At 34.5% G+C, this 26,262-nt stretch overlaps 1 protein-coding gene across 1 annotated transcript in view; it reads left to right on the top strand.

Moving 5' to 3' along the window:
* Window positions 1–26,262, top strand: part of REV1 (REV1 DNA directed polymerase) — an 80,031-nt gene that overhangs the window by 35,108 nt on the left and 18,661 nt on the right. Inside the window, 8 exon segments of the mRNA XM_079110989.1 lie at window positions 4,203–4,355; window positions 7,278–7,951; window positions 10,052–10,159; window positions 11,601–11,717; window positions 16,122–16,230; window positions 20,468–20,596; window positions 21,583–21,737; window positions 24,509–24,628. Coding sequence (XP_078967115.1) covers window positions 4,203–4,355; window positions 7,278–7,951; window positions 10,052–10,159; window positions 11,601–11,717; window positions 16,122–16,230; window positions 20,468–20,596; window positions 21,583–21,737; window positions 24,509–24,628 — 1,565 coding nt within the window.

Raw genomic sequence — 26,262 nt, 5'->3', positions numbered from 1 at the left:
CTAATCCCAGTCTTGATCTTGTCTCGGCAGGATTTTAATGAGATTTTCTTAGACTTCTAAATTTTAGATGTATTTGTTATGTAATGGATGATAACATCTTTTTTATAATTAGTTTTTCTGTTTTCATTTGAATGGTTATAAAAGGAACTACAACTTAAGTGTGTGAAGTGTTGCTTTCATTAGAAGTCCCTGATGCCGTGTGTGTGCCATTAAACTTGAGTTAACACAGGTGTGATCATAGGGCCCTAATATCCAAGAGGCAGGGGAGTCCTTTTAATGAGAAGCCTATGTTCATTAAGTATGAGATTATGTTACTAAAATGTATGCCTTGCAAGTGTTACACTCATATGTAGTATAAATTATTTGTTTTCAAAATTTTGTTGTAATCCTTTTCTTGAGACAACTTTATGTTGAAATTGGAAATGTAGTAGAAAAGCTGCTATGACTTAACCCTACTGGCCTACCAAACTGGAGGTGTTCATGAGAGCATAGTTTAACACCATTGTCCTAAGTTAGTACAGGTTGGTTTTGTTTTTGTTATTATTGGTTTTTGTCTTGGAGTGTGGGAACCTGTCTCCTACTGTTAGGTTCCCAAGTAGATTGTGAGTTGGGAGATACTGGTGATTTATTGTTCCAACTCATGCCAGTTCACTTGGGGTCTGCTAATAGTACTAATTCCCCATCAGAGTTTTTCTTTCTGAACTCCCAAACTGATGTTAGCATATTTGTCCTGTACTTAACGATACTCTGAAGATCTCATACTTGATATGGGCTAAAACTGATTTCTAATTAGAGTGCTTATTCAACTCATTTATATGAAAGTCACTTGTAGTTTTCTCTCTCTCTCTTTTTTTTTTATTTTCTCATTTCCCTTGTACTTTTATATTCTTTTTCTCTTTACTCTTCAGAGAATATTTGCAGGATTTTTAGTTTCTAGCATGAATTTTTAAAAAATGAATTATGATGTCATTTTACATTTTTTTTCCACAAAACTAGAAAATTCCAAAGTTATTTTTACTAATGTAAACAGTACATACATTTCAGGACATCTCTTAATGACTTTTAGGTGTATTCTTGGTTTTCATGAGCTAGAGAATGGATCACTTAATTTTTAGTGTCTGTAGTGAAAACATTTAATCTTGACTCCGAAGGAAGGAGGTCAGGAAGTTATGTTTTCATGTTACTTACTTTTCTAACCACATGATGTCTTGGTGAGTGGTTGAGAAGTTTAGGAAATTGAGGGTAGGCCAAAAGGAATTTCAGTTTTGAATGTGTAAAGATGATTTTTTTGCTTAATGGAGAAAAAATAGGCAAAGAACATTTTGTTTTTTTTTTCTTGGCACATAAGTAGATCTTTTCTTGCCTTAAATTCATTTTTGAAGAAGGAAGAAGGTGGGTACCTTAGTAGATGTCCAGGTGGATATAAAGGTGTTAGATGCTGTTTTTTAATAGAGAAGAACTGGGGCAATGAATATTGACTGGAACTATGAAACTTTTGATTTTCAGAATAATTCCTGAAACACTAAAAAGAAAACAGAATTATTTCAGACTATAATCAAAAGTATGAAATAGAACCCAACTGGGAATTTTTGTGTGCCTTTTTTGTTGTTCTTTGGTACTATTTATTGGACCCAGGGCCTTGTGCATACTCTCCCATTGACTTATATCCTGGCCCCTTGTATAACTAACTATTCATTGGCAGTTGATAGAAATAGAACATGATTCAGAAAACTGTTAGCTAACAAAGTTTTATTTTAGAGATAACTTTACCTTTGCTGTAGGACAAAGCAAGAATTGAGGCTCCCCTAAGTAGATAAATATTTCACTTGCAGTGAATATGTGTCTGATCCATTGTATAGAATGTAAAACACTTTCAAATATTTTAGAATATATTTGTAGCCACCTGGAAAAGCTATATACATAAAAACCATGTTATATTATCTTTTGGTAAAGTGAAAGAGTTCTTTCTTAGCTCCTTTTGGTTTTTAACTCTTTCTTCTTTTTGGAAGGAAATGTAGATAAATTTTCTGTGTATTTAGGATAAATAGGGAAATTAGTAAATGTTAAAAATTAATTCCTGAGAAAAAGTTTTAAAAGATCTTTAAAAAATGTACTTCCAGATAATGTTTTTATAATGCATGTATTGGACTTTATTTCCTTCTACCAAGTAGCTCAGAGGATCTCTGACTTGAGACCTGGGGTATTTACATTTGTCTGATTTTATAATAATCTCCATGAGTTTACATAAGCTGAAGAATTCTGCTGGGCCACATGGCTCTTCTTAGGAGTTGGGCAAGGTATTATTCTTGAGTGTGATCAGTGTTGACCATAGAGAGCACCTGCAGAGTCTGCATCACCCTCTATACTGTTAATAGCCTGAAGAAGTAAGCATACTATTTGGGCATTTTGTCTGGTTTTTGTCTTTTGACTTTACCTCAAATGTGCACTAATCCCTTAGTTACAACTATTCATGGTGAAAAGGGTATCAAGTTAAGATGGGATTTTATTTTGGTATGAAGTACCTGTACCTCTTGGGAGTAGAGACAAGAGGTGAGTTGAGATAGACAATACTGTAAGATGTAGTTTGGCAGTTGAAACCAGTTTTCAAGGGAGAAGAGTTGATTCAGTAAAGAATAAAATTAAAGTAATAAATGGTCTAATTTTAGAATTTTGATTCTAATAGTTGAATGTAACCTATAATTTTGATTTAGCCTAAAAAATATATTTGAGTGAAAATTGAAATGTCTTGTGACTTGTATGCCATGGTTTACTAGTTTTAGTATTCAGTAGAATTATTAAATAATTGATGTAATTGATATTGTAATTATGTATGTAATTGACAAAATTACAGGACCTGGACTGTGCCATTATTTGACTTCATCTTTAGAATATATCATCAGTGTACTTTTCTGGATTCAAAGTTGTTGTTGACTCAGTTTTTTAAAATTAATTTTCTGTAAGAGAATTCTGTCATTTCTCCCAGGGTGGTTATTTTTGTTTTAAAGTCACATATAGTGCCATTTAAGAAAATAAAAATGTCAAAAATCTTGGATTTATGAGATAAAAAAGTATTTTAGTCTGTTACTAACTTATTCTTTTCCTAAATAATTAAGGGATGACTTCCTTAATTTTAAAATTCCAGACCCATTTGTTTTCATGGGCGCATTTCTTATTTTAGGTATTTTAGGTTTCAGAATCAAACAGTTTAAAAAAATATTTCCAAATATTTAAGGACCTGCCTGTTTTAAAATTTGGATGTTTACATAAGTATGTTAGTTGCTAATTTTTAAAGTTGAAGGGGAAATGACATTTTTAAAGATACAATAGCCCAAAATCAATTTAAGACAGTTTAATGCAGTTAGCTTTGGTTAGGAAGTATGACAGGAGTGCCAGTTCCACTTAGTATTGCAGTGCTGGCGTTCCTCTGGGTTGCAGTGGTGATATTCCTTGTGACATGAACATTTGGGATTAGATATGTGTGAAGATGTCTGCCTTCTTGCAAAGTTCTTCTTGCAAAGATATGTGTGAAGATGTCTGCCTTCTTGCATATCTTCACGTGTCTCTTACCATCCTTGATTACACATAAAAATAGTGTAAATCATTAATTACTCTTAATGTTGAGATTCTTTATTTTGTCCTATATTTTTAGTTCTAGTTTTCCAAATTGAGTAGACCTAACATGAATGTGACATAGAATTTGCAAGTCTTTTTAAAATTTATTTATTTTTGAGAGAGGGTCTCCCTAAATTGCTGAGGCTGGCCTTGGATTTGCAATCCTCATGCTTCAGCTTCCTGAGTTGGCTGATTATAGGTGTGTGCTATTGTGCTTGGCAAGGAAGTCTTAATGATTCTGTGTAGTTTAATAGGGGGAATCCTGGTAAATACTGAAGTAATGAAGATTAAAAATACCAACTAGTGCAGCTAGTGCTTCGAGTTTTTCTGATCCACCTCTATGGTTTTATAAGATTATTGGCCACTAATTCATAAAATTCCAGACTCATTTGTTTTCATGGGCAGATTTCTTATCCTTAAGTGCTTAAGTAAGATGGTAGTGTACTGGAGCCTATGGAGAAGGAATAAACTAGGAAGGCAGGCAGCCTGTTGCTAGTGAAATACTTCCATGTTTAAGAATGCTCATTTTTCGTGAAGATCATTTTTATCAAGTACACAAAGCTAAATTTGGTGTTGCTTTCTTGTTTTAGCGTCAAAGCTGGACGACTCCTATCCTGCATTCCATATCAGCTGTACACCAAGCAGTCCAGCATGCAGAAAGGCCTCAACTTTAATCCTGTATGCAAGCCAGAGGATCCTGTGGCAGGTCCAAGCGATATAGCCAGACAGCTCAACAACAGGGTGTAAGTTTGTCTTGTTTGAGGAAACAGCACAGCTGGTTTTTAGCAGTGAGATGGCTCCTTGCCCTGTTGAAGATAGAAACAAATATAAAACCTGGCTGTTAACCACTAATAAACATGTGGAAACATGTAGATGTCTGTCCCCCAAATTAACTATATTTATGGCTAACGTTTCATAAGTAAAATGTAAACAGGTTTTTCTGATTGTACTAGATTCTTGTGTTAAACTAACGTATCTTAAATTATTAGTAAGTTTTTCTTGAATTTACATAAAAATAATTATTTTCCCACAGGGATCGTTATTTTCTCACAAATGGAACTAACTTTACCAGCTGTATTTTTATTATGTGCCATGCACAGAAAGAACGTTTACATTTCAAGTTATTTTTGAAAAACTCAAAATTTATAACTGTAATTCTTAAATATGTCAATATTTTATATCATTGACAGTTTGGTTGGTGATCCTCAGTTACAGAATTAGGAATGAATCTAGACTGTATTATATGTGACTGATTTTTAAAACTATATTGATTTAAATGTTTATTGCAATAATTCTGGGTAAATTGGTTTCACAATTAATTGGTGTGTTGCCTTAACTTGTATATGAAATGGTTCATTATCATTAACCTTCTACTATTTATTAAATTGCTTGCTTTGGGAATTGGATATATTTTTTTTCCCAAAAGATCAAGAGTCTCATTAACCTGGGAGGATCCGATATCACAACCTTCTGTAATTTTGTTTTGTTATTTGTTATTTAACTTGTGTTCACTTATAAGCTTGTTCAAATGTTTTTCATGTTACTGAAACTTTTAATTTCTAAAATTCTGTCAGTGAGTAAACCAAGTTATATTAGTAAAGTTTTGCATAAGTACACAATTCATTTCTTTACCTACAGTAATAAAATTAGAAAGTTGATATGTGCTTTTCATAATTTTCTTTGTTGACAACTTTAGGAAGACATCACATTTTACTTCTTAATATATTTATGCTATTGTTTAATAAATGTATATCTACCAGTGATATTTGAATACACCTACTTTGCAAATGTTTATCTCATCTGAGAAGCTAGTACAGAAAGACTGTATATTGATATATTTTCTTGCCAATATATTAATTTGTTTCATGGGTTGGTAATTTCATATTAACAGTCTTAATGGTTTTGGCACAGAAAACTAGATGTTAAGACTTCTCTGACTTACCATTCCTTTTGTTCCTTGATTTTTGTTGTGTGGGGATATATTCAGTATATTTTATAAATTTCTTTGAAATGATCTTACATGACTTTTTGCTTCCTTGCTTTCTTTTTATTTTAAGGGGCAGACTTTCTTGGAAATGTGAGAAATAAGATTTCTTTCCTGCTTCTTTTAACTGTTTCCAGTTTTTCTTATTTTCCTTTTACTGGACTGATTATCTGTGAGGATTGGATCTACTCAGAATTGGCTGTCATATTCCATGAGATGGTTGAGCCTGAGCCAACCCAGAAATGGGTGGTAATGTTTTGCTTCTGACTCACATGACCTTTGTATATTGTCAGACCATCATTACTAATAAACCATGTTGGTATTAGGATGAAAGAGTTTAGACCTGGTAATATTACCTGTGTCATGGGGTTATGTATGGCACCCCTTCATCTGGAGCCTGAATTGTAACTGGATTAATGCTGTGAACATTTCTAAGTAGAGTGAATTATGGTTTTTAATTCAGGTTTCATTTTTGTTTCTTAGATTATTTTATAAGTGTAGATGAGTTTCATTGTAATTGCAGAGCATTACTGAACAAACATCTAGAAAATCCAGGATGTGAAATTTTACTATAACTTTCGTCATAGGTCCTACAGTTATAAATCTGTCATTGGATTGCCTTTGGACCATATCTTTCCTTTTCCCATTTCTCCTCCCATTCCTTCATTCCCCTTTGTCTAATCCAAAGTACTTCTATTCTTCCATCCCCCCACCCCAAGTTGCTTGTTTTTCTTGTGTGAATTTTACTGAATTATCTCTGTACATTTGCTTGGTTCTTATTTTTTATCTAATTATTCAATGGATAGCCCCATTAGTGGGTTACTTAATATAGTCTGTCAGCTTTCTGTCTGAATTTTAACTGACCTCAAAACTTTAGTCCCATATATAGTGGTATTGGATTTAATGGGTAAGACAATGGCTTACATAAAAACCAAATGTAAAACTAGAAATAAGATTTGTATTTTTTTTTTTTTTTTTTGCTGTGGGGTGGAGGGTTACTGGGGTTGAATTCAGCGGCACTTTACCACTGAGTTTCATCCCCAGTACTTTTTATTTTTATTTTTTTTTTTACTTTTTTTTTAGTTGTCCACAGACCTTTATTTTATTTATTTATATGTGGTGCTGAGAATCGAACCCAGTGCCTCACAAGTGCTCCACCACTGGGCCACAACCCCAGCCCCCTTTTTATTTTTTGGAGACAAAGTCTTACCAAGTTGCTTAGGGTCTTGCTAAGTTGCTATGGTTGTCTTGAACTTCTGATCCTCATGCCTCAGCCTGCTGAGGTGTGGGATTATAGGTGTGTGCAGCCATACCCAGAAGGAATAAGAATTCATATGAAGTTCTTTGCCCATTTTTGTGGAAGTTATTCATATTCTATTAATTTAGCAAATATTTATTGTGTTGTAAATAAATGCCAAGAAGTATTTGTCAGAATTATGTATTTATAACTTAAGTTTATAAGAGTCTAAATTAATTTTCTGTGGGAAAAGTAATTGAAAATAGTCATCTTGCTATATCCGTTTGGCCAAGAATTATCTTCTATTGAAATAAAATACATAAATAAAGTTTATTGTTAAGAGGGAAATACTGAAATGTTAAGTTTTCACTAAGAAAATGGTTAAATGATACTTTAACCTTAAAGTTAGACATTAACTTAAATAAATTTGTTCCACTATTTTAGAAATCACATAATTAAGAAGATTGAGACAGATAATGAAATCAAAGTCAATGGAATGAACAGTTGGAATGATGAAGGTGCAAATAATGATTTTAATTTTGTGGATCTGGAACAGACCCTTCCAGAAAGGAAGCAAAATGGAATTCCGCATCCCAGAGGCAACACTGTCATTATTAATGGACACACTCATAGCTCTAATGGTGCCTTAAAGACACAGGATTGCTTGGTGCCCATGGACAACAATATTGCCAGCAGGCTTTCTCCAGACTCTGCCCAGGAGGAGAAGGCTGGCAACATGGACTTCAGAGACTGCATTCCGCAGCAGAGCACCAGAAATGCAGATGCTTTGCGGAATCCACACAGAACTAATTCTCTCTCACCATCTTTGCACAGTAACACTAAAATCAATGGTGCTCACCACTCCACTGTTCAGGGGCCTTCAAGCACAAAAAGCACTTCTTCAGTACCTACTCTTAGCAAGGCAGCACCTTCAGTGCCATCCAAACCTTCAGACTGCAATTTTATTTCAGACTTCTATTCTCATTCAAGACTGCATCACATATCAACGTGGAAGTGTGAATTGACTGAGTTTGTCAATACCCTACAAAGACAAAGTAGTGGTATCTTTCCAGGAAGGGAAAAGTTAAAAAAAATGAAAACAGGCAGGTCTGACACAGGTAGATACTTACTAAAATTTTTTTTCTTAAGAAATAGTTTTGCTTCATCATTTCATTCTTATGCTGTCATTGGTATTCTGATTAGTACTAAGTTATCAATATAGATGTCTCTAGGAGTGGCAGGTTATATAAGTTACAGTAAGTATTAACAGATTATAAAAAAACTTATTAAGATTTAAAAAAAAAGATTTAATTGTGACTCACTGAAAATTGTCAGAACATTTAAACAATAACACTTGGGATTCTGAATGTTTCAGTCCTCATATAGACCTTATCAGTTGTCAAAGTTTGGAACTATGTAAATATAATGTGTTTTATATTCAGTGCTAAATCTCCTGTAAGAATGAGGTTGATTTGGTAGAAGTAATTGTTAATTTCTAGACACTTGCATCATAATGCTTTTAAAATAATTAAGTAACTTTCATATATAACTATAATTACGTATAGTGAGATTAAGTGTTTTTATTTCTAATTAGATTGCTTGATTGTATTTTGTTTAAGACACTTTGTCATCAAAACCAAACCAACCCAATAATAGCAGGCTGTTGTATAGCAGTCATTATAAACTAGTTTCTGGTTTTTGATGTTATTTGCTTTTGACAAACTATAGGTTTTTGTTTTTAAATCTTTAGGGTAAGAGATCTCAGATTTATAGCTTTATAACTGTGGTAACTGAGGCACAGAGAGATGCTCACTGTCCTAGGAAGTTACCGGGACCTCTCCTTGTGTTCTTTTTTTCTTTTTCTTTCTTTTTTTTTTTTTGACTGTATGATTTAGTCAAAAAGTGCTTTTTTACTTATGACTGTATCAGAATAATGTTATAGGTATTCAGTTATTCTTACTTTGTATCTTGACCTTACAAACCCCTGAGGGTCATTTAATTTTGAAAGCTTCAAAGAAACCTCACAAATTAGTTCCGCAGATGAGAATAAAATGGGAAGTTTTTAAATTATATAATAGCATTTGGTATTTGATTTATGCATTCTATACTTAATGGATGTTTAAAACCATTGTTTTGCATTGTTTATATTACATTTATATAATGCTTTTATAAAGCAGATTTTTGATTGTTAAAATTTACTTTATAACTCATTTCTCCAGATGACATAGAGGATAGTAAGTAGATATGTGGCTTTGGAGTTAGATAGCTTAGCCGGCAATCCAAATTCTGGTTCTGCTGTTTTTTTATGCTGCAGAACCATAGACGAAGGCAGCATGCAGAGGAATGATAGGAATTGATGTTTGAGTTACAGGATTGTGAGCTTAACAAAGATAACAAGCAGTTTCTGTATCTTGTACTTAGAACTAGGTAAATGCTGTCAGCATTACACTTTGGTAGATGGGGTAACTGAACTCTTTCAAGGGGTAAATCTTAAGTTTGTAGAAGCCTATTACAATAAATACTAACCCTCAGTAGAAAAACACTGGGAGATCAGAAGTTTTATAAGCTCAGGGTTCTTATTTCCCAGACCTGTATTATCTTGGAGGAACAGGAGAAATAAACCTACTATTATTTATAATATAAATAGTAGGATCAGGATAACTGTATAATGAATCTGTGTAGCTCATTGTTATTGGAAACCATTGTCCATAGGAGAGGACATTGATTTTTATCTCCTTGAATGTTATATATGTGATGCGGAGCTAAATTTGTAGTCGTGTCTAATGGCACAAGGAGAAAAATTCCATTTGTATACAGATCTTTGTTTTATAGACTATTTTTGAAGTATGTTTACTTAGAACAAGAGCATGGTAGTTTGAATAATTAGTACACAAATAATTTTAGGATAAACTTTTTGACAAACTTGTAATTACTGACTTTATTAGGATATAGATTAGGAAAAGATACTATAGTATCACTAAAATTGATTTAAAATTTTCATTCAAGAACTAAATTTATATTTGTGTCTGTACTTTTAGAGCTAAATAAACAGATTTCACTCCTATTAAGATGGTAGAAATAGTCTATAATTGATTTTATATGTTTTAAAGACTATTTTCCTTTTTTAAACATCTTTTAAATACAACTATAGTCAACTAAATCTAATTTTTTAATATGAAAAATAGTTCAGGGTTTCAATGTTTTCTTTTTCCTTCTAGGAAATATGTCAGTATTGAATTCACCCAGACATCAGAGCTGTATAATGCATGTTGATATGGATTGCTTCTTTGTATCTGTGGGTATACGAAACAGACCAGATCTCAAAGGTCTGTATTCTTGTTTATGTTTTATTAAGAAAATATTGTTACAAATGTGAATGTGTGTATGTGTATTCATTCTAAGGGATAACAAAGGGTTCTTTGAAAAATATTTATTCTGATTTTCCTTGGCAAAATCAATTCCTGCTTCCGAACTTTCTGAACTGAATTGTCTAGAAGTAAGGCATAGGAATATTGGAAAACTTTTCTCCATGTAGACTTGAACTTTTCAGGGATGAGGATTCATCTTCAGCTGAGAGTATGTCCTCCAAGACTGATAAAGGCAGCAGGGCCCTGCCTTGGGCATTTTCTGTATTTTTTACTACTTGTTAATGGAAATTTTATGGTAACCTGTATCTTTGGCACGTGAATCAGCATACTTTCTTGCGTGCAAATAACTTGATGGGAGTTCTGATGCAGGTGAATGTGCCAGCATTTTGGTTGTGGAAAATTTCGTATTATTGAGTATTGCTAAAATATGTTAAGTTACTTGGGCAGCGTTTGTTTTAATGAAATTTCAGATATTTGTAAGCTAGTTACTACTTTTAAGAAAATTTATTCTGGATTTTTCAGTAGTTAATCTCTGTCTAAAAGAGGTAACTATATTAGCATTTTCTTCTGAGAGTCAGTTCTTCCATTCCATAAGAATCACTAATTATGTATGGCACAGAAGCTTCTGGGTTAATACTAGAGCTTTATCTTCGTCATGGGTAGATGCTACTTCAGTTCTGAAGGAGTTTTTAACATGTTAAAAATTTGATTTTAGCCTATGAATAACTTCTTAATGCATTTTCTTGTGCATGCTAATCAGAGGTTCTATGACTAAGTTATCTCCCTAGTGACCCCCTTTTTTAACCTTCATAACAACTACATTTAAGAAATACATAATCATCTGTGCTATAGCTTTACAACATATGGTTATCCTGTAAGTTAACACCCATGGAAAAGGAAGTGATAAGTGAAAGTAATTTTCTAACTAGAACAAAAACTGAGAAGACTGTATATTCATCTTGGTGAGGTAGGTCAGATTAGGGGTCCTGTACATAAATAATTTATTTCTCTTGCAGTAAAATTGGAAGATGAGTGTAGATGTTCAACATGCTCTTTGGATACCAGAAATACAGGTTTTCTTTCTCTCCCCCTTCTAATCTGAATATCCAATCTGAGTTGTCTGTTTTCTACTGTAAGAAACCTTAGAAAGCTAAGTGATGTTGCTTTTAGGTTGAATGAATGTATCAAATTTTCTGCAGTAGTTTACTTTTGGGGGAGAGCTGAGGAGCTTGGATGACATTTTCATAGTAATTGATGATCTTTAAAGGTATTCATTTAAGGGATTAATGCCTAAAGGAGAATGGTATATATATTACAAATATATGAAAAATTTTCCTTTACATGTTCTTAACATTCCTATGTACTTAGATATAGAAATAATTTAATCTTTTCCTCACAGGAAAACCAGTGGCTGTTACCAGCAACAGAGGCACAGGAAGGGCACCTTTACGTCCAGGCGCTAACCCCCAGCTGGAATGGCAGTATTACCAGAATAAAATCCTGAAAGGCAAAGCAGGTACAGATGAGCCCTTTGAAGTCATAGTGCTCCTGTGAACGACCTCTGGATTTTGCTATTGGTATCATTTTAGAAATGAGAGCAGAGTTACAGTAATTAACTTTTTCATTCAAGGGTTTTAATGATTGTCACTGACGTCTTGAAATCTAAATTAACATGGCTTATAGTTTAGACTTTGTTGAATTTGATGTTGATATTTTTCTGAAACAGAGGGAAGAATGTTTTTTAAATGTGATTTACTTGCTTTTATAAATTAAGATGAGGATGAAAATTATGGATATTTTATAGAAACTTTTTCATTTTGCAGTAACTTTTATCTAACTTGAGAGTTAATTACTAGTAATTTGATCTTTGTATCACAGTACGGACACTAAAGTTTATGTTAAGATTAAAATGAGGAAGAGGGATAAGAAGTGGTAGAACTTTAATTTATTGGAATAAGAATGTAAATACCAATAATCATTCCTCATGTCTTTTATTGAACTTGTTTCATATGAGAAACATTTTCTTGCCTCTCTTGGCTTTTAAATATTAGATATTAATAAATAAAAATCATAAATTTTACTACTCGCATTACTTGTTAAGATTTTCATGTATCTTTTATTCCCCACTCCTCCCATGTAAATTCCCTGGGAAAAAGTCTAGAAATTTCGTCAACACTGATCAGTTTCCTCATGGATGTCTTGAATAGTTCCCAGTTTTTAAAAATTAGTCTTTAAGGAAAATATTGATCAGAAAGTAGATAAACAAGTGATACTGAAGGCATGCAGTTTGATTTTATCCTAATTGTTTCATTTCTCTAGTTTGTCAGTTATTATACTTTGGGCTTATTTTAGAAAAGACCCCTATTAAGGCAAAAGGAAAGTGATTGGGCATCTCTAAGAACCTTTATTGGGGTTATAGTCTTTTTGTTGGTTTGGTCATCTGTTTACATGGTATAAACTGTGAAAGAAAATACTTGTAGATACACATTTACGCTGTGTGTGTGCATATATTTTCCAAGTTTTCTTTGACTTTTCTTGATCTAAGTCTTTGTAGAGATTTTTGAGATTGTAGTATTTTGTGTGTCATGAGTAGATTTTGGGGTAGCTATTATTGAACTTGTTGTATTGTGGTATGGTTAGTTTCTTAAGTATTGTTAGTGTGGTTTTTGTAGTAGGTGGTTTTTCTTATTCTGTATTTTCTGTGTGGAATTGTTACAAAATGAAATCTTAGGTTCTAGAAAATAAGTAAGTAGCTTAAGGAAGTGTACCATATTTGTCACATATTGGGCACTTAGTCAATGCTTACTGAATGAGTGTCAAAAAGAAAACAATCCCAGCTGTATATGTTTGGTAGCATCACTTGGTTATTCAGTGCTCAGAGTCCCTGGTGGGTGCAGTCTTGAGTTTGCTACACATGTCCTTAATTCAGCTCTTTATATCTAGATTTTGACTTTGGCAGGTATGTGTTCCTTAGGAGTAGCTGGTAGCTGGTCCTCCTTTATCTTTCCTTCCATCACTGACCATAAATTGTTTATAAACCAGAATATTGTCATTGGTTACTTAATTATCTTCATCAATTTAGCCACTGGATTTTCATAACGTTTTAATGACCTTTATAATGATTCACATCCCCTTCACCTCTATGTGGGTGGTATATCAGAAGACAAACATTAGGACAAATACATAAATTTCACTTGCTATTGAATACTGTCAAAAATAGATTTTTTTTCTTACTAGAAGATGAATGATACTTTGATGTAATACTCTTGCATTAACTTGACGTCATTCACTTTTATATCCTAAGCCTTTTGACCCAATAGAAGAGCTTACCAAAATATTTATGATGTAATAAAAGGATTAGATTTTCCTTTATTATAATAAAGTAAGCTTGCAACTAAGCTTGCACTCAGAACTTGTTTTTCCAATACCTCTGTTCCTCTTTTCTTGTTACTCTTCAGTCTTTCATTTTCTGGGTCATTATTAGACATGGCACCAAAAATTAAAAAAAATATTGAGGATCAATTTAGGAATTAGAATCTTTGGCTTCTTTTTGGAAAAATAAAACAGTTCTAATGTTTTGGCTTGTATGTCTATGCAGAGTTTTAGGACAAATAAGCATCTTTAATCCTTTTTAGAAACTTTTTGGTTTCTTAATTGTTATATTCAGAAACACCAATTTAGACCAGTGTAACCAGGGGATCTTATCCATCTGTGACTTCCTTTGGAAGCTGCTTCCTGAATAGTACTCAGTAGTGACATGTCTCATCGATGATCTCATTATTTGGAACCTTTTAGACACTAGATTTCATGATTGGGGCCTTTTACCCCCTCCTGGATTCCTAGGATGGAGATGTTTTCTGTCCCTTCAACAGCTTCAGTTTTCATTCTAAAGAACAACAGTTTTTAAAGTCGTATTAGTCATAGATTTATTCTCAGCGATTTCTTTTTCACAGACTTGGGTCCTGGCCTCTGATTTCTCCAACCGTTCCTCCACATTCTCCATGTGCCCGTCTAGTTTGTCAAGTTTTGATGAGCAGTTCTCTACTTTGCCCTCCAGTGAGGACAGTGTGTCCCTGCATTTCCCTGAATCTCACATGAAGCAACTCACTCCGCTGGTGGAGGGACCCACGCACTCTGCTGCACTGTGGAACAGGTCAGCCAGCCCAGTGAAGAGGAACATGATGGTGCTGCCTCTCAGGCCAGGGCATTGGGGGCGCATGAACCACACTCTGTTCTCGCCTCAAGCATGAGCTTTCTGTAACTTCCAGATGAATATTTTAGGTTAACTAGCCCTTATAAAATAGTCACATAACTCCCCAACTTTTAAGGCATAACTCATGGTTACATTACGGTGGCTGTTCAAGCTTCCACACTCCTTGTTTTGGTCTAGTAGCACCCTCTGTTGGACTGTCTTACTGACAGTCCTGAAATTCCTACAGATTAGAGTAATGGACTGTTATAGAAACACTGGATAATCCGCTCTGCATTCTGTCTTTAATTTGTAACTGTGACATATGTTACGCACTTTTTATAAGAAAACCTGCTCACATTACATATTCTGCTGTTTTTATTTTGTGATGCAAGTAGGATTTGACCCTACTGAGATGCCGGTCCTGAGTGTGATTTCCATTTATGCTGTGTGTGTATAGGTACTCGTATGGGTTGCATAGTTAGGTAAAAGATGTTAATGATTACTGGTCAAAGAAGGAAGAGTTATTTTAGCCCATGAAGCCAAATACTTTGCTGTGTTTCTGGTGGTACATTAACTTGGTTGAGTTTTTATGGAACATTGAGTCTCTTAAATAAACAGGAGAAATGTGGGATTTATTAACTATGTATTCTTATGGGATACTCAAAATAGGCTTTATAGAACTAGAGGAAGTGGTATATTTTGGACTACTTTACAAACTGTATTTTTTTGGTTGTTTATAGCACAGAGATATGACAGATTGTGTTGGTAGAATGTGGTGTATTTTTACAGCATACTCTTCTTGTAATCTAATACTATTGTCTGGAGAACCATGACTGGAGTTGTATTTTTGTTAATTACTAGGGAATGTGGTAAAGGAACTAAAGTGGCATGCGACCAGTAGACTTTCTAGACTGTGCTTTTATGTTCTTGTGTAAAGTGGTAACTTTTGTTTGGATATTAAGAGATGTTGGTGAGCTATATCAGGCTAGAGTTGTGTTCTATAAAACAGTGGAAACTCTGATCACATTTGAATGGTTTTTACTTGAATGTGCATTGTTAAACCAAAAGTAGAATTGCCTGAAAGGGGAAATAAATGCTGTGAACCTCTTTTACTGATGTGTGTACAAAATGAAAAGCTCAAATTTAGGATGAAACCTCCTTGTGGTTTTGGCCTACTCAATTATTTTTTAATCAGATGGCTGGTAGGAATTTGAGGTTTGTTGGTCATATTTAATTTGCCTTAAGTTCTGCAGGTAGTTCTTTTAGGAAACAGGAACATTCTGAGAAATTTGTGTTTTCCATTAACTTTTTCCCCACTACAGAGAGCTGTGAAGTCTCTTTAAGGCTGTAGTTGGGGAGTTTGTTTCCCTGATCACTTTTCATCCTTGTCCACCTCAAGGGATTGTGTGTTACAGGATATTTACATTTATCTCTTGGTGTATTTTTAAAAATTTCTATTATTAAAGTAGGACACATTAAGTTTATTATTATAAGTTTTTATCTGACTGCTATTGAATAATATACTGGAAGCAAATAATTTGAGGGTTACAGAGGTTTATTAAGGAGATAAAAACAAGTAGATATAACCATATTAGGACTTTACTAAACACTTGTATTTTAAAATAATGGAAGACAAATTTTCTTGAATAAAAGTTAAGGAAAATCAATTTTTAACATATAACAACTTTATTATTAAACTTTAATAATAATAACTTTATTATTTTAAAGCAGATATACCAGATTCATCAATGTGGGAGAATCAAGATTCTGCACAAACAAATGGAATTGATTCTGTTTTGTCAAAGGCTGAAATTGCTTCTTGTAGTTATGAAGCCAGGTATGTGGAAGTTAAGTGTGTTGTCTTTCTTAATGAATAGTTATTTAGTTATTTATTTTTATATAATTTTTTGAAACGATTTGGACATGTCAGTCAGGCCTCTAACTTAAATGTCACAAAACTTTATGAAAAGAAGTGTTTTTAACCTTAACCCCTTCAGTTGCTCATCTCCCCTCCCTTCCATGCTAGATAACTTTAGACAATTTAACAATCCCTTATGAACCTGTAGGTCCTGCAGTGGAAACCAAAAGAAGTTAGGCACTGTCGTTTTTATTCTGTTTTGAAGCATGAAATTAAAGAACTAAAAATTTTTAAGGGAGAGGGCTTTAATATTTATCTACTCAAATATTTCCTTTTTATAGATAAGGAAAGCCCCTTATAATACAGAGCTTCTGATAATTGGTTTGTTTTTGTTAAAAATTGTATTGCCTTTTACAGTATAAGTAAATGATTTCATGCAATTATAATAATCATCTCACTTCAAATTGGTAAGGGTATTGTCAACATGTTAGCACCAACTTTGTGTATAGGTCTTTATCTTATAGTAACCTTATACTCTAATTACAATCAGCTGTTTAAATACAAAGAGAAATACACACACATGTACACACACACATACACACACATTCCTTATACATTAAAAAAAATCTTGTTATAATAATCAATTATAATAGTTGTAAAAGTAGAGTAATAATTAATTGAAAGAGGAGTCTGTTTTTGTCTTTTCTGATAACTAAACCCAGACATTTTTACCTTTATAACACACTATAGTTAAAAGAACAGTTTTTAAATCAGATTTTTTTTTTTTTTTTTTCAGTTTTCATTTGAATTTGGGGTTATTCAAGCCAATCTAATCAGAACAAAGAATATTTGAGCTCAACATTACCTAATCAGGATAGTGTATTTAAAAATTTGCTGATAGTTTTATTAAAATGATATTTAAATAAAAGAGCAGTAGGTTCAAACATGCATAATTGTAAAATATTGCATTTTTCACCTTTCTCATTAATAGAACCTTTTTTTTTTTTAAAGTCTTTTCATTGCCAGTTAATAACGTGGCCAGAGACTTAAACTTATTTTAATAAATAATAATTAAGTGAAATACTAAAGCATTTAGGATTGTTGGTACTGCTTTTTATTAGCACAGGCAGTTCAGAGCTGTGTTTACATGGTGCTCAACAGGTTGACCTTTCTTCACCCACTTGGTTTGGTTTCAGAAGGGCGACTGTGCTTTTGGTGGCTAGACAACTGTGTAGAGTATCTGAAGGGTGCAGTGACACCCAGAAATATGTCCTTGGGTTTTGCTGGTTGGTGAAGTGAGAGCATCTTCTTTTCATGCTGCCTCTGCAAGGGCTCAACACCAGTACTCCTAGATGCATGCTGGATAGGGAATACAATGGCTACCAGGAGGCAGGAGCCTTCCTAGTTTCTGATGGCCTTGGACTCCACTAGCCACAATGTACCTAATTAGTGCTTAGGCTTCTGGCATTTGGAGGTGCATTTGTATTGACTCATGTGGTAGTAGTGGGATGACAATATATCAGCCTCAGATGCTGCAAGCCATTCAAGTGCCAGTTAGATAGCAAATGTTTATTTTGAAGACACGCATAAAGAGAGAAAAATGAATTTGTAAGTTGCAAAACAAAGTAAGCCCATAGCTATGAGATTTTTGTCCTTTAATTCTTATTTTCCCTTTTCTAGAAGACCATTCCTAATGAATAATTATTTTCTAGATATCTTTTTACTTGTGGCTGTCCAACAGGTACATTTCTTTTTGTGAAAAAATTTTTTAAAATACAAGTATAATTAATAATAGGATCAGAGAAATGTTTCTGAGATTGGAAAGGGGATTAGATTGTGGGGATGGTCATCACAGTTCTGTGCTTTGATGAGTTTTTGATAGATATGAACTAATACTCAAGTCAGCCAAGGATGGAATGTGAATATGAGATGGGAGAAATCATACAAAGGTAGGCTTACATCATAGTATGCATTACTTCTAGTAGTTCAACATATAATTAACCATAAAGAACAAGTGTCAAGTGTACAGATTAAGTGAGAAGGTAGGTGGTAGATATGTGGATGAATATAGGTAATGATAGACTAATAGTCTAGAATCATAGGTTTTTTTAAATCAAAAAACTTTTGAACCTTTATTTTCACATGCTTTTATAAGGACCCTTTACTGTTCTTTCTTAGTAGTGATATGGATGTCTTTAAGTATGTGGAATGGACCAGTAATTTGATAGTTCTTTTTTTTTTTTTTTTTTAAACATTGTCTGATCCAGCACCAAATACCATTGTCTGAGCAAAGCTTAGTGCAAGAAAGAGTGTGCTGTCTGCACTTTAAGCCTGGGAATAAACTTTCTTTTGTTGGAACATATACTTTTGAAGTGCAGGGCTGGTAATTTATCCTTCATTGAATTCTAGTTGGGAGGAATAGATTAAATCTCATTTTGTTGAAGGGTCACCACTTCAAAAGGTTTTGTAATTATCTTTACTCATTTATTTTCTGTGCAACAAATCTTAGTTTTGCAGGCATCGACCCAAATTATTTTGCTTCCCTTACTAATGGGAGACCTCTTTGGTTTTCTGTTTCGTGTGTAACTTCCTTATAGTGTCTAGTGATTCTTACTTAACCTTTTTTTTTTTGTGAAATGTGCATGAGTACATTCAAAGGTACTATATTTTTCTAAGTAATGTGTCTATGGAAATTTGGAAATTGAAATTATAAGAACATGATCTTTATAGCAATTGTAACACATGTCTTTAAAAAGGAAGTTTCCTTTAATTGGTAAGTTTAGATTTTACCTGCTGAACCTTTACATTTCTCATAATAATATTAACTTCAGGTTTGCCCTTTTTAATGCTGTTTTCTTGCTTGAATCATTTCTGATTAACTTTTCTAAATTATGTTTCTGTATATACATCTAAATTATTACATGCATACTTTCCTATGTTAATAAGGAAGGTCTGTTGACTGTAATTCTTCTTTTGCTGGGTGAATGCAGGGTCATCCTCATGATCTTAAAGAATAATTGGAGTGACTGTATATGAGCACTTACAGAATGCCTGAGACAAGAGTATTTGTTGAAAGAATGAAGAGTGCTTTTCTTCACTGTTCTCTTTGTCACTCATTACTTCCTTTACTATCATTTTTTCCTTATTAGATATTTTTTATTTACTAGGAACTTAACAGTGAGATAGATCATTATTGTTTTTGTATTCATTAAAAAATGTGTATGATTGGAGGATTCTTCCCTCTTGGCTCTCTTTGGGTGTCTGAATGATGTGAGAATGCTAGAGGCCTTGGAGTAATTAAAGATTATTTGTATCTATTTCTCTAATGGGGTACACCTCCATATTAAGTAAGCTGTTAGTAAATAATTTATAGAGTGAATATATAGGATAACCATGACCGTATATAGTATTATGTAATCTGGTGAAACATTGCTCTTATTATTTTGCTTGTGTTTTTACTATAATTTTTTTTCTTGATTCATTTACAGAGTGATAAAGTAGAATTTTACTAATTATGCATAATTCCATAATTATAGTTTTGTGCTGAATGCTCCAAATATCAAAGGTAATGTGGGGCATTGAGACACACAGTAGATTTAAAATTTACCATTTTCAATTAGGTCCCTCAAAGTTCTGGAACCCTGGCTCCTGCCCAGAGTGATGTCCTACCATATACAATGCTGTTGGCATCTCAACCACTGTGGAGCCACTTCAGGAGCATGGAATTGGTCAATTGGGAATTGGGTGGTAATAGGATGAGTACATTTTGTCTGTTTGTCACATAGCACTGTTTTGTGTAGTTCTTGCGTTTATATTCTTTGTCTTTGGGGGAATGAACCCTGGCCAAACTGTGCCATGTATTAGGGGAAGAAAACCTTTTGACAGCATATTCCTGCTCTGTGGTGGTTGTGATATCACCAGCACCAGCATATGGCATGCTGGCAACTCTGCAAAGGGGCCAGAGGTTGAGTCTTAGGAGAAGTCTTCAGATTCAGACAGGAGATATAAGCTACACTAGACAGACAATTGTGTCATTTTCCTTTGGGGGGAAAACAAAACTGTAAGTTTTCTTAATGCCTATTGTTAACCCCTAATGAGAAAGGGAGTTAAATGGAAATTGTATATTAGTGGCATGGGGAGAAGTCAACGTATTTGATATTTGGTTTTCAGTTTGAGGCTTCCTGGTATAACCACCATTATGTTTTCTTTCCTCTAGACAAGTTGGCATTAAAAATGGAATGTTTTTTGGGCACGCTAAACAGCTGTGTCCCAGTCTTCAAGCTGTTCCATATGATTTTCATGCTTACAAAGAAGTTGCACGAACAATGTATGAAACATTGGCAAGGTACAGTGCATAATATAATTATTTTCATGTTTGTTATCCTACTTCTTGTGTCTGTTATTAAAGACAGTCTAGTTTTTTGTTGTTTGTGGGGAGCGTTTTGTTTTTGTTTTTAGTATTGTCAGGGTCACTTTGGCTATACTTTCTCTTAGGAGCCCTTTCTTCAGGATCCCACTTTGATGACTTTCTTTAAACGGAAAAAACTCATTCTCAAGGGACATTATTGCATTGCTAAAATTGTTCAAGTGCTCCTGATGTCCTCATACTTGTGATCCCTCTTGCCTCAGCCTCCCAAGTAGCTGGGATTACATGCATGCACCACTGTGCATGGCATTGAAGAGATATGATTCTTGTCTCTATCTTCACCTCTGCTGCTGCTTTGTTATGCTTTATTTTGAGTACCTATATCCATTAAATACAAATGACTGCTAAATGCTGCTGATCTCACTGAGGAAAATAATGTGTAATCCTTGCCTTTGTGGGAGCTTACTTTAGTAGGGAAAGAAATTATAAAAGGACAGATTAGGTTGTCTGGCATCAATATGTAGGGCTTCTTTGCTGAATGGTTAATGAGTTATAATTATAGTGGTCCTTAAGATCCCAAATAAGCCGGGTGCTGCGGCTCACGCCCGTTATTGCAGCAGCGCTGGAGGCCGGGGCTGGAGGATTGCAAGTTCAGAGCCAGTTTTAGCAAAAGTAAGGCACTAAGCAACTCAGTGAGAACCTGTCTCTAAATAAAATACAAAAATAGGACTGGGGATGTGGCTCAGTGGCCAAGTGCTCCTGAGTTCAGTCCCTGGTAAACCCCTCCCCCCCTCGCCAAAAAAAAAAAAAAAGAGATCCCAAAGAAATGTAAGTGTTATCAAGTGGAAAACGCTTTAAGTTCTGTTCCAAAGCTGATCAGTGGTTTGTAGACTTTATTATGCAACATTTTTGTCTACCAGATGGTGCCCTGGCTGTGATTCATTGCCTTTGCTTTTTGTTGATAGCTACACTCACAATATTGAAGCTGTCAGTTGTGATGAAGCACTGGTAGACATCACTGAAATCCTTGCAGAGACCAAACTCACTCCTGATGAATTTGCAGATGCCATCCGTATGGAAATCAAAGACAAGACTAAATGTGCTGCTTCTGTTGGAATTGGTTAGTATCTGGCTTATTTTGTATTATTCATTGTACTCAAAATAGTTGATGTGGGATCCTTGAGTAACACTTAAGTTTTAGAAGAGTTTTTATTAGCTTGCAAAGGTGGGCCTCTCCCCTCTAACAGTTTGTAGCATTGCTTGCAGCTATATGTAAAAGGGTTGGGAATTCAGGTGGTTGATGGTAGAATATCTTTGCAGTGAACAAGTTATAATAATTTTTGTACTTCAAATGTGGGAAAAGTCAAATCATATTTGTGGACTTTTTTGGTTTTTTTCCCTTCCAAAAAAACTGAACAGCAGCAATATTTAAAGCAGGGTAGTGATGTGTAATTTGGAGTTAGGTATGAGTCTTGTTTCTCTGTTCTCTGAAACACATAGCAATTCCTGGCTGTCTCAGTACTGAGAGTCATCCCAAATGACAATGTTCTTAGTAATTCCAGTTTCTTCTTGACTCTTCTCTTTTGAGCCTTGTATTTTGTTTCTTTAGCTGCTCCCACTATCTGTCCTTTTGTTTTATTTTTAATAAGTTAGAAACAAAAATTTTTTTTGGTACTGGGGGTGCCATCTAGGGACATTTTACCACTGAGCTGTATCCTCAGCCCTTTTTATTATTTATTTTGAGATAGGTTCTCATTAAGTTGCTGAGGCAACTCAAATTTGTGATCCTACTGTCTCAGCCTCCCAAGTTGCTGGGATTATTGGCAGGTGCCATTACGCCTGTACCAACTTACTTCTTTTGTTGACATTTCCAGCTGTGCTTTCTGGAATTCTTTGTCAAACTTGTGCTTCCATGCATCACTTCTTCCTTTCTCAGACTACCTGGTAGCTACTGTCAAGATATTGCCCCAATCTCAAGTGAAGCCCACCTGTCCCTGCTTTGCTGTGTATGCCACAGGCTTGGAAGTAGAGGTGATATTCTCTTAGCTTGCCATTATCACTTCTAATTATAACGTCTCCATCCTCATGCTGAAACTCTGAAGTTCCTGTCTGCTTAGAATCCCTGGGATTTACAGAGGTGATTGAGTGACAAGGAGAGGCTAATATCTTTGAAGGAATTTGTTACTTCCATTTTGCCAGAGCCAGGCCACCATGCAGGAGGTTTACTGGGGAGACCCCAGGATGGTCAAGAGGCAGAAGTAGTAAGAGCTGTAGATAACTGAGGTCAGAGCCTTTTTTGAGGTTTCTGCAGGAAAAGCAAGGCAGTGCTGAGGAAGCAGCTTAGCATTAGCTGGTTTGTCTAACCTGGCAGTTTTTAGCTATAGAGGTGGTCTCTAGTTGCCTGGTTAGCTGGCCCCAGGGTGATGTAAGGGAACGGATGGAAGTGTTAGCTTGGTGTGTGTGTGTTTGATAAGGAGGTGTGGGTAGGGATGGGTGGCCTACATGTGAAAGACATGTTTCCAGGGAAGTGGCTTACCATTTTGGGGACTTAGCTAGCCCTGGGAGGGCAGTAGGCTTGGAAGAGACTCAGCCAGCAAGATTTTCAAGGTGTCAGACTATATTAGGATATTGAGAATAATAAAATGATTAGCTAGGTGTGGTGGTGCAGGCGTATAATTCCAGTGGCTGAGGCAGGAGGATCACAAGTTCAAAGCCAGCTTCAGCAACTTAGACCCTGTTTCAAAATAAAATGTAAAAAGGGCTGAGAATGTGGTTCAGTGGTTCATGGTACAATCCCTTGTACTCCACCCTCCAGCCCCCAATAATTACTACACTGGCAATGGATTAATACTGGCTAGTGTATCAAAGGGTATTATTTTACTCCTTGCTCTTTGCCCACAGATCCTTTTCAGCATTTCCTTTAGGTCTTGCCTTCTGTTATGTGTCAGACACAGTTTTTAGTTTTTTTGTTTTTAATCTGCAAGTAAAAGTATAAATAACTTTTTTTTTTTTTTTTTTTTTTTGGCAACGCTGGGGCCGGAACCCAGGGCCTTGTGCTTGTGAGGCAAGCACTCTACCAACTGAGCTATATCCCCAGCTCTAAATAACATTCTTTTTAGTTTAACGTATAATTAAAGCTAAATCTCACTTGATATTTTCACTCCACTTTCCTTTTCCCTTCCCTAAAATGTACCACTTTTATTATTTTGGTTGACTTTCCAGAAGTTTTATCTCCTCATGAATCTCTGTATTTACCCCAGGAAAATATATAGTGTTACAGAAGTCTTCCATATGTCGTTGGGTCAGGTCTTCTCTAATGTGTGGAGATGCCATTCACAGAGAAGTTCACCTGGCAGCTGAGCTCCATAGCTCCCTGGCCGTTCTCAATAGTCCTTCCCTCTGACATCCTTCTTGTCCCTCACCACACAGCAGGTTGCCCAGCCCATTTCTAGCTGTGTTTTGAAGACTCTGCTGTCCTCAGTGCCATGACACATGTTCTGGTTCTTTGAGTTTTCTCTTTGCCCAGTCCAGTAGCTTCATTTTACTACCTGTGCTGGATCCTGTGGTTGGGAAAATGAACTACTTGTGCATCGTTGTCCTCAATTCCTATTAAACCCCCAACTTGCAGTGTTGCTTTCCTCTATCCTACACCTGAGTAGATTTTGGAATGGACTTGTTTTAGAAGAGAGAAAAAAACCTGTGTCCAGCAGCTGTCTTAGCCATAATCAGTATTTTTACCAAAACTCCAGGGTGTATACATGCTCAAAATGATTTGTATTTCCTTTTATTATTTTTAGAAATTTGATAGTTAATCTTAGATATCTTTGTTAAGAAATTATAAAAACAATTGTGACTATTTCTTAAACAACACTATTCTTTTTAATTTCATAGGTTCTAATATTCTCCTGGCTAGAATGGCAACAAGAAAAGCAAAACCAGATGGGCAGTACCACCTAAAACCAGAAGAAGTGGATGATTTTATCAGAGGTCAGCTAGTTATTAATCTACCAGGTAAATGCACATTTTTTATTTAAATTTTTATCTATTATAAGAGTACTTTTCTGTAATCATTTTTTAATATAATATTGTGCCATGAAAAGCAAAATTTGAAATTCTTCTTTGAACATCATCTTGATTTATCAAAACTTTTTTTGTTTTTTTGGTACCAGGGATTGAACTCAGGGACACATAACCACTAAGCCACAACATCCCCAGCCCCTTTATTACTTTTAATTTTTAAAATTTTATTATTTTAATTAATTATAAATAATTGATATTATACATAATAAATAATATAATAAACAAATAGTCAACAAATATTTAATAAATAATTACTAAACATTTAATAATTAAATAAATTATTTTATTTTTTTAATTTAAAAAATTTTATTATTTTTAATTTTTGAATTTTGAGGCAGGGCCTCATTAAATTGCTGAGACTGGCTTTGAACTCATGATCCTCCTGTCTTAGCCTCCCAAGCCACTGGGATTACAGGCTTTCACCACCATGCCAGTGATTTGTTAAGACCTCAGAGTGCATTTGAGTTTTGTAGCGAATGTTACTTTATTTCTCAAGTAGCAGGATCAAGGATTCTAAGAAATAATTTTATAGAGAATATGATAAAATTGACATTCAGTCCTTTAAATAAATCATGATTGAAATAGTGTATGTCTAGACCCAAAGATAAAGTTTAGAGAATTGACTCTCCTATTTGTAAAATCATGCTGCTGGTTGGAGATGTAGCAGCTAGCCACAGGTAGGTAGATCACCTAGCATGAACGACCCCAGCACCATTGTTAAAAAATGCTGAAAAACAAAAGGAAATTAAAAACAACAACAACCAAAACAACAACTAAAAATTAAGTGCTACAGAACTAGTGACAGTTTTCTGAATTTAGTAAACAAATTTTAAAAATAAAAAGTAAATGAGCCATATTTACCATATTCAAAAAAATAAAACTGAATTCTTTGATTAACTCCTCACACTGAGGAAAAACTTCATTTTATGCTGTTTTCACCAAGGGGCAGGATTTCAGTTATTTCATATTTTTATACAGTTCCTTTATTTATTTATTTATTTTTGTGCTGCTAGGGGGATTGAATCCAGGACTTTGTATGTACTAGCCAAGTACTCTACCACTGAATTACATCCCTGACCCCCTGCATACATTCATAATGAACATTCTTATTTGGTACTGGAGATTAGGTGCTTTAAAACTAAGCTACATCTCCAGTCCTTTTCTTTTTTTTTTTTTTTCCATTTTGAGACAGGGTCTTGCTAAGTTGCTGAGGCTGGCCTTGAACTTGTAATCATCCTGCTTCTGCCTTTTGAGTTGCTGGAATTATGGGCATGTGCCACCACGCCTGGCTCTAATGAAAGTTTTAAAATTCATTTGTTGTTTTAAAGTGTATTTAGTGATATTTTTAAGTGCATATTTTAGGTCAATGAAACTATATCTGGACTTAGAAATTTCTATTATAGGCCATAAAATATTAAGTCATAAAGTGATTTAAATGCCACTTTATGGTGGGTTAATTTTAAAGCTTACCTTTTGTTTTTGTTTTGGATTTTTTTTTTTTTTTTAGTACTGGGAGTTGGACCCAGTGGTGCTTAACTACTGAGCCACATCCCTAGCCCTTTGTT

This window comes from Sciurus vulgaris, assembly GCF_902686455.1.
Source record: "Sciurus vulgaris genome assembly, chromosome: 14".
Classification (NCBI taxonomy): Eukaryota; Metazoa; Chordata; class Mammalia; order Rodentia; family Sciuridae; genus Sciurus; species Sciurus vulgaris.
This window is presented reverse-complemented; position numbering and strand designations above follow the sequence as displayed.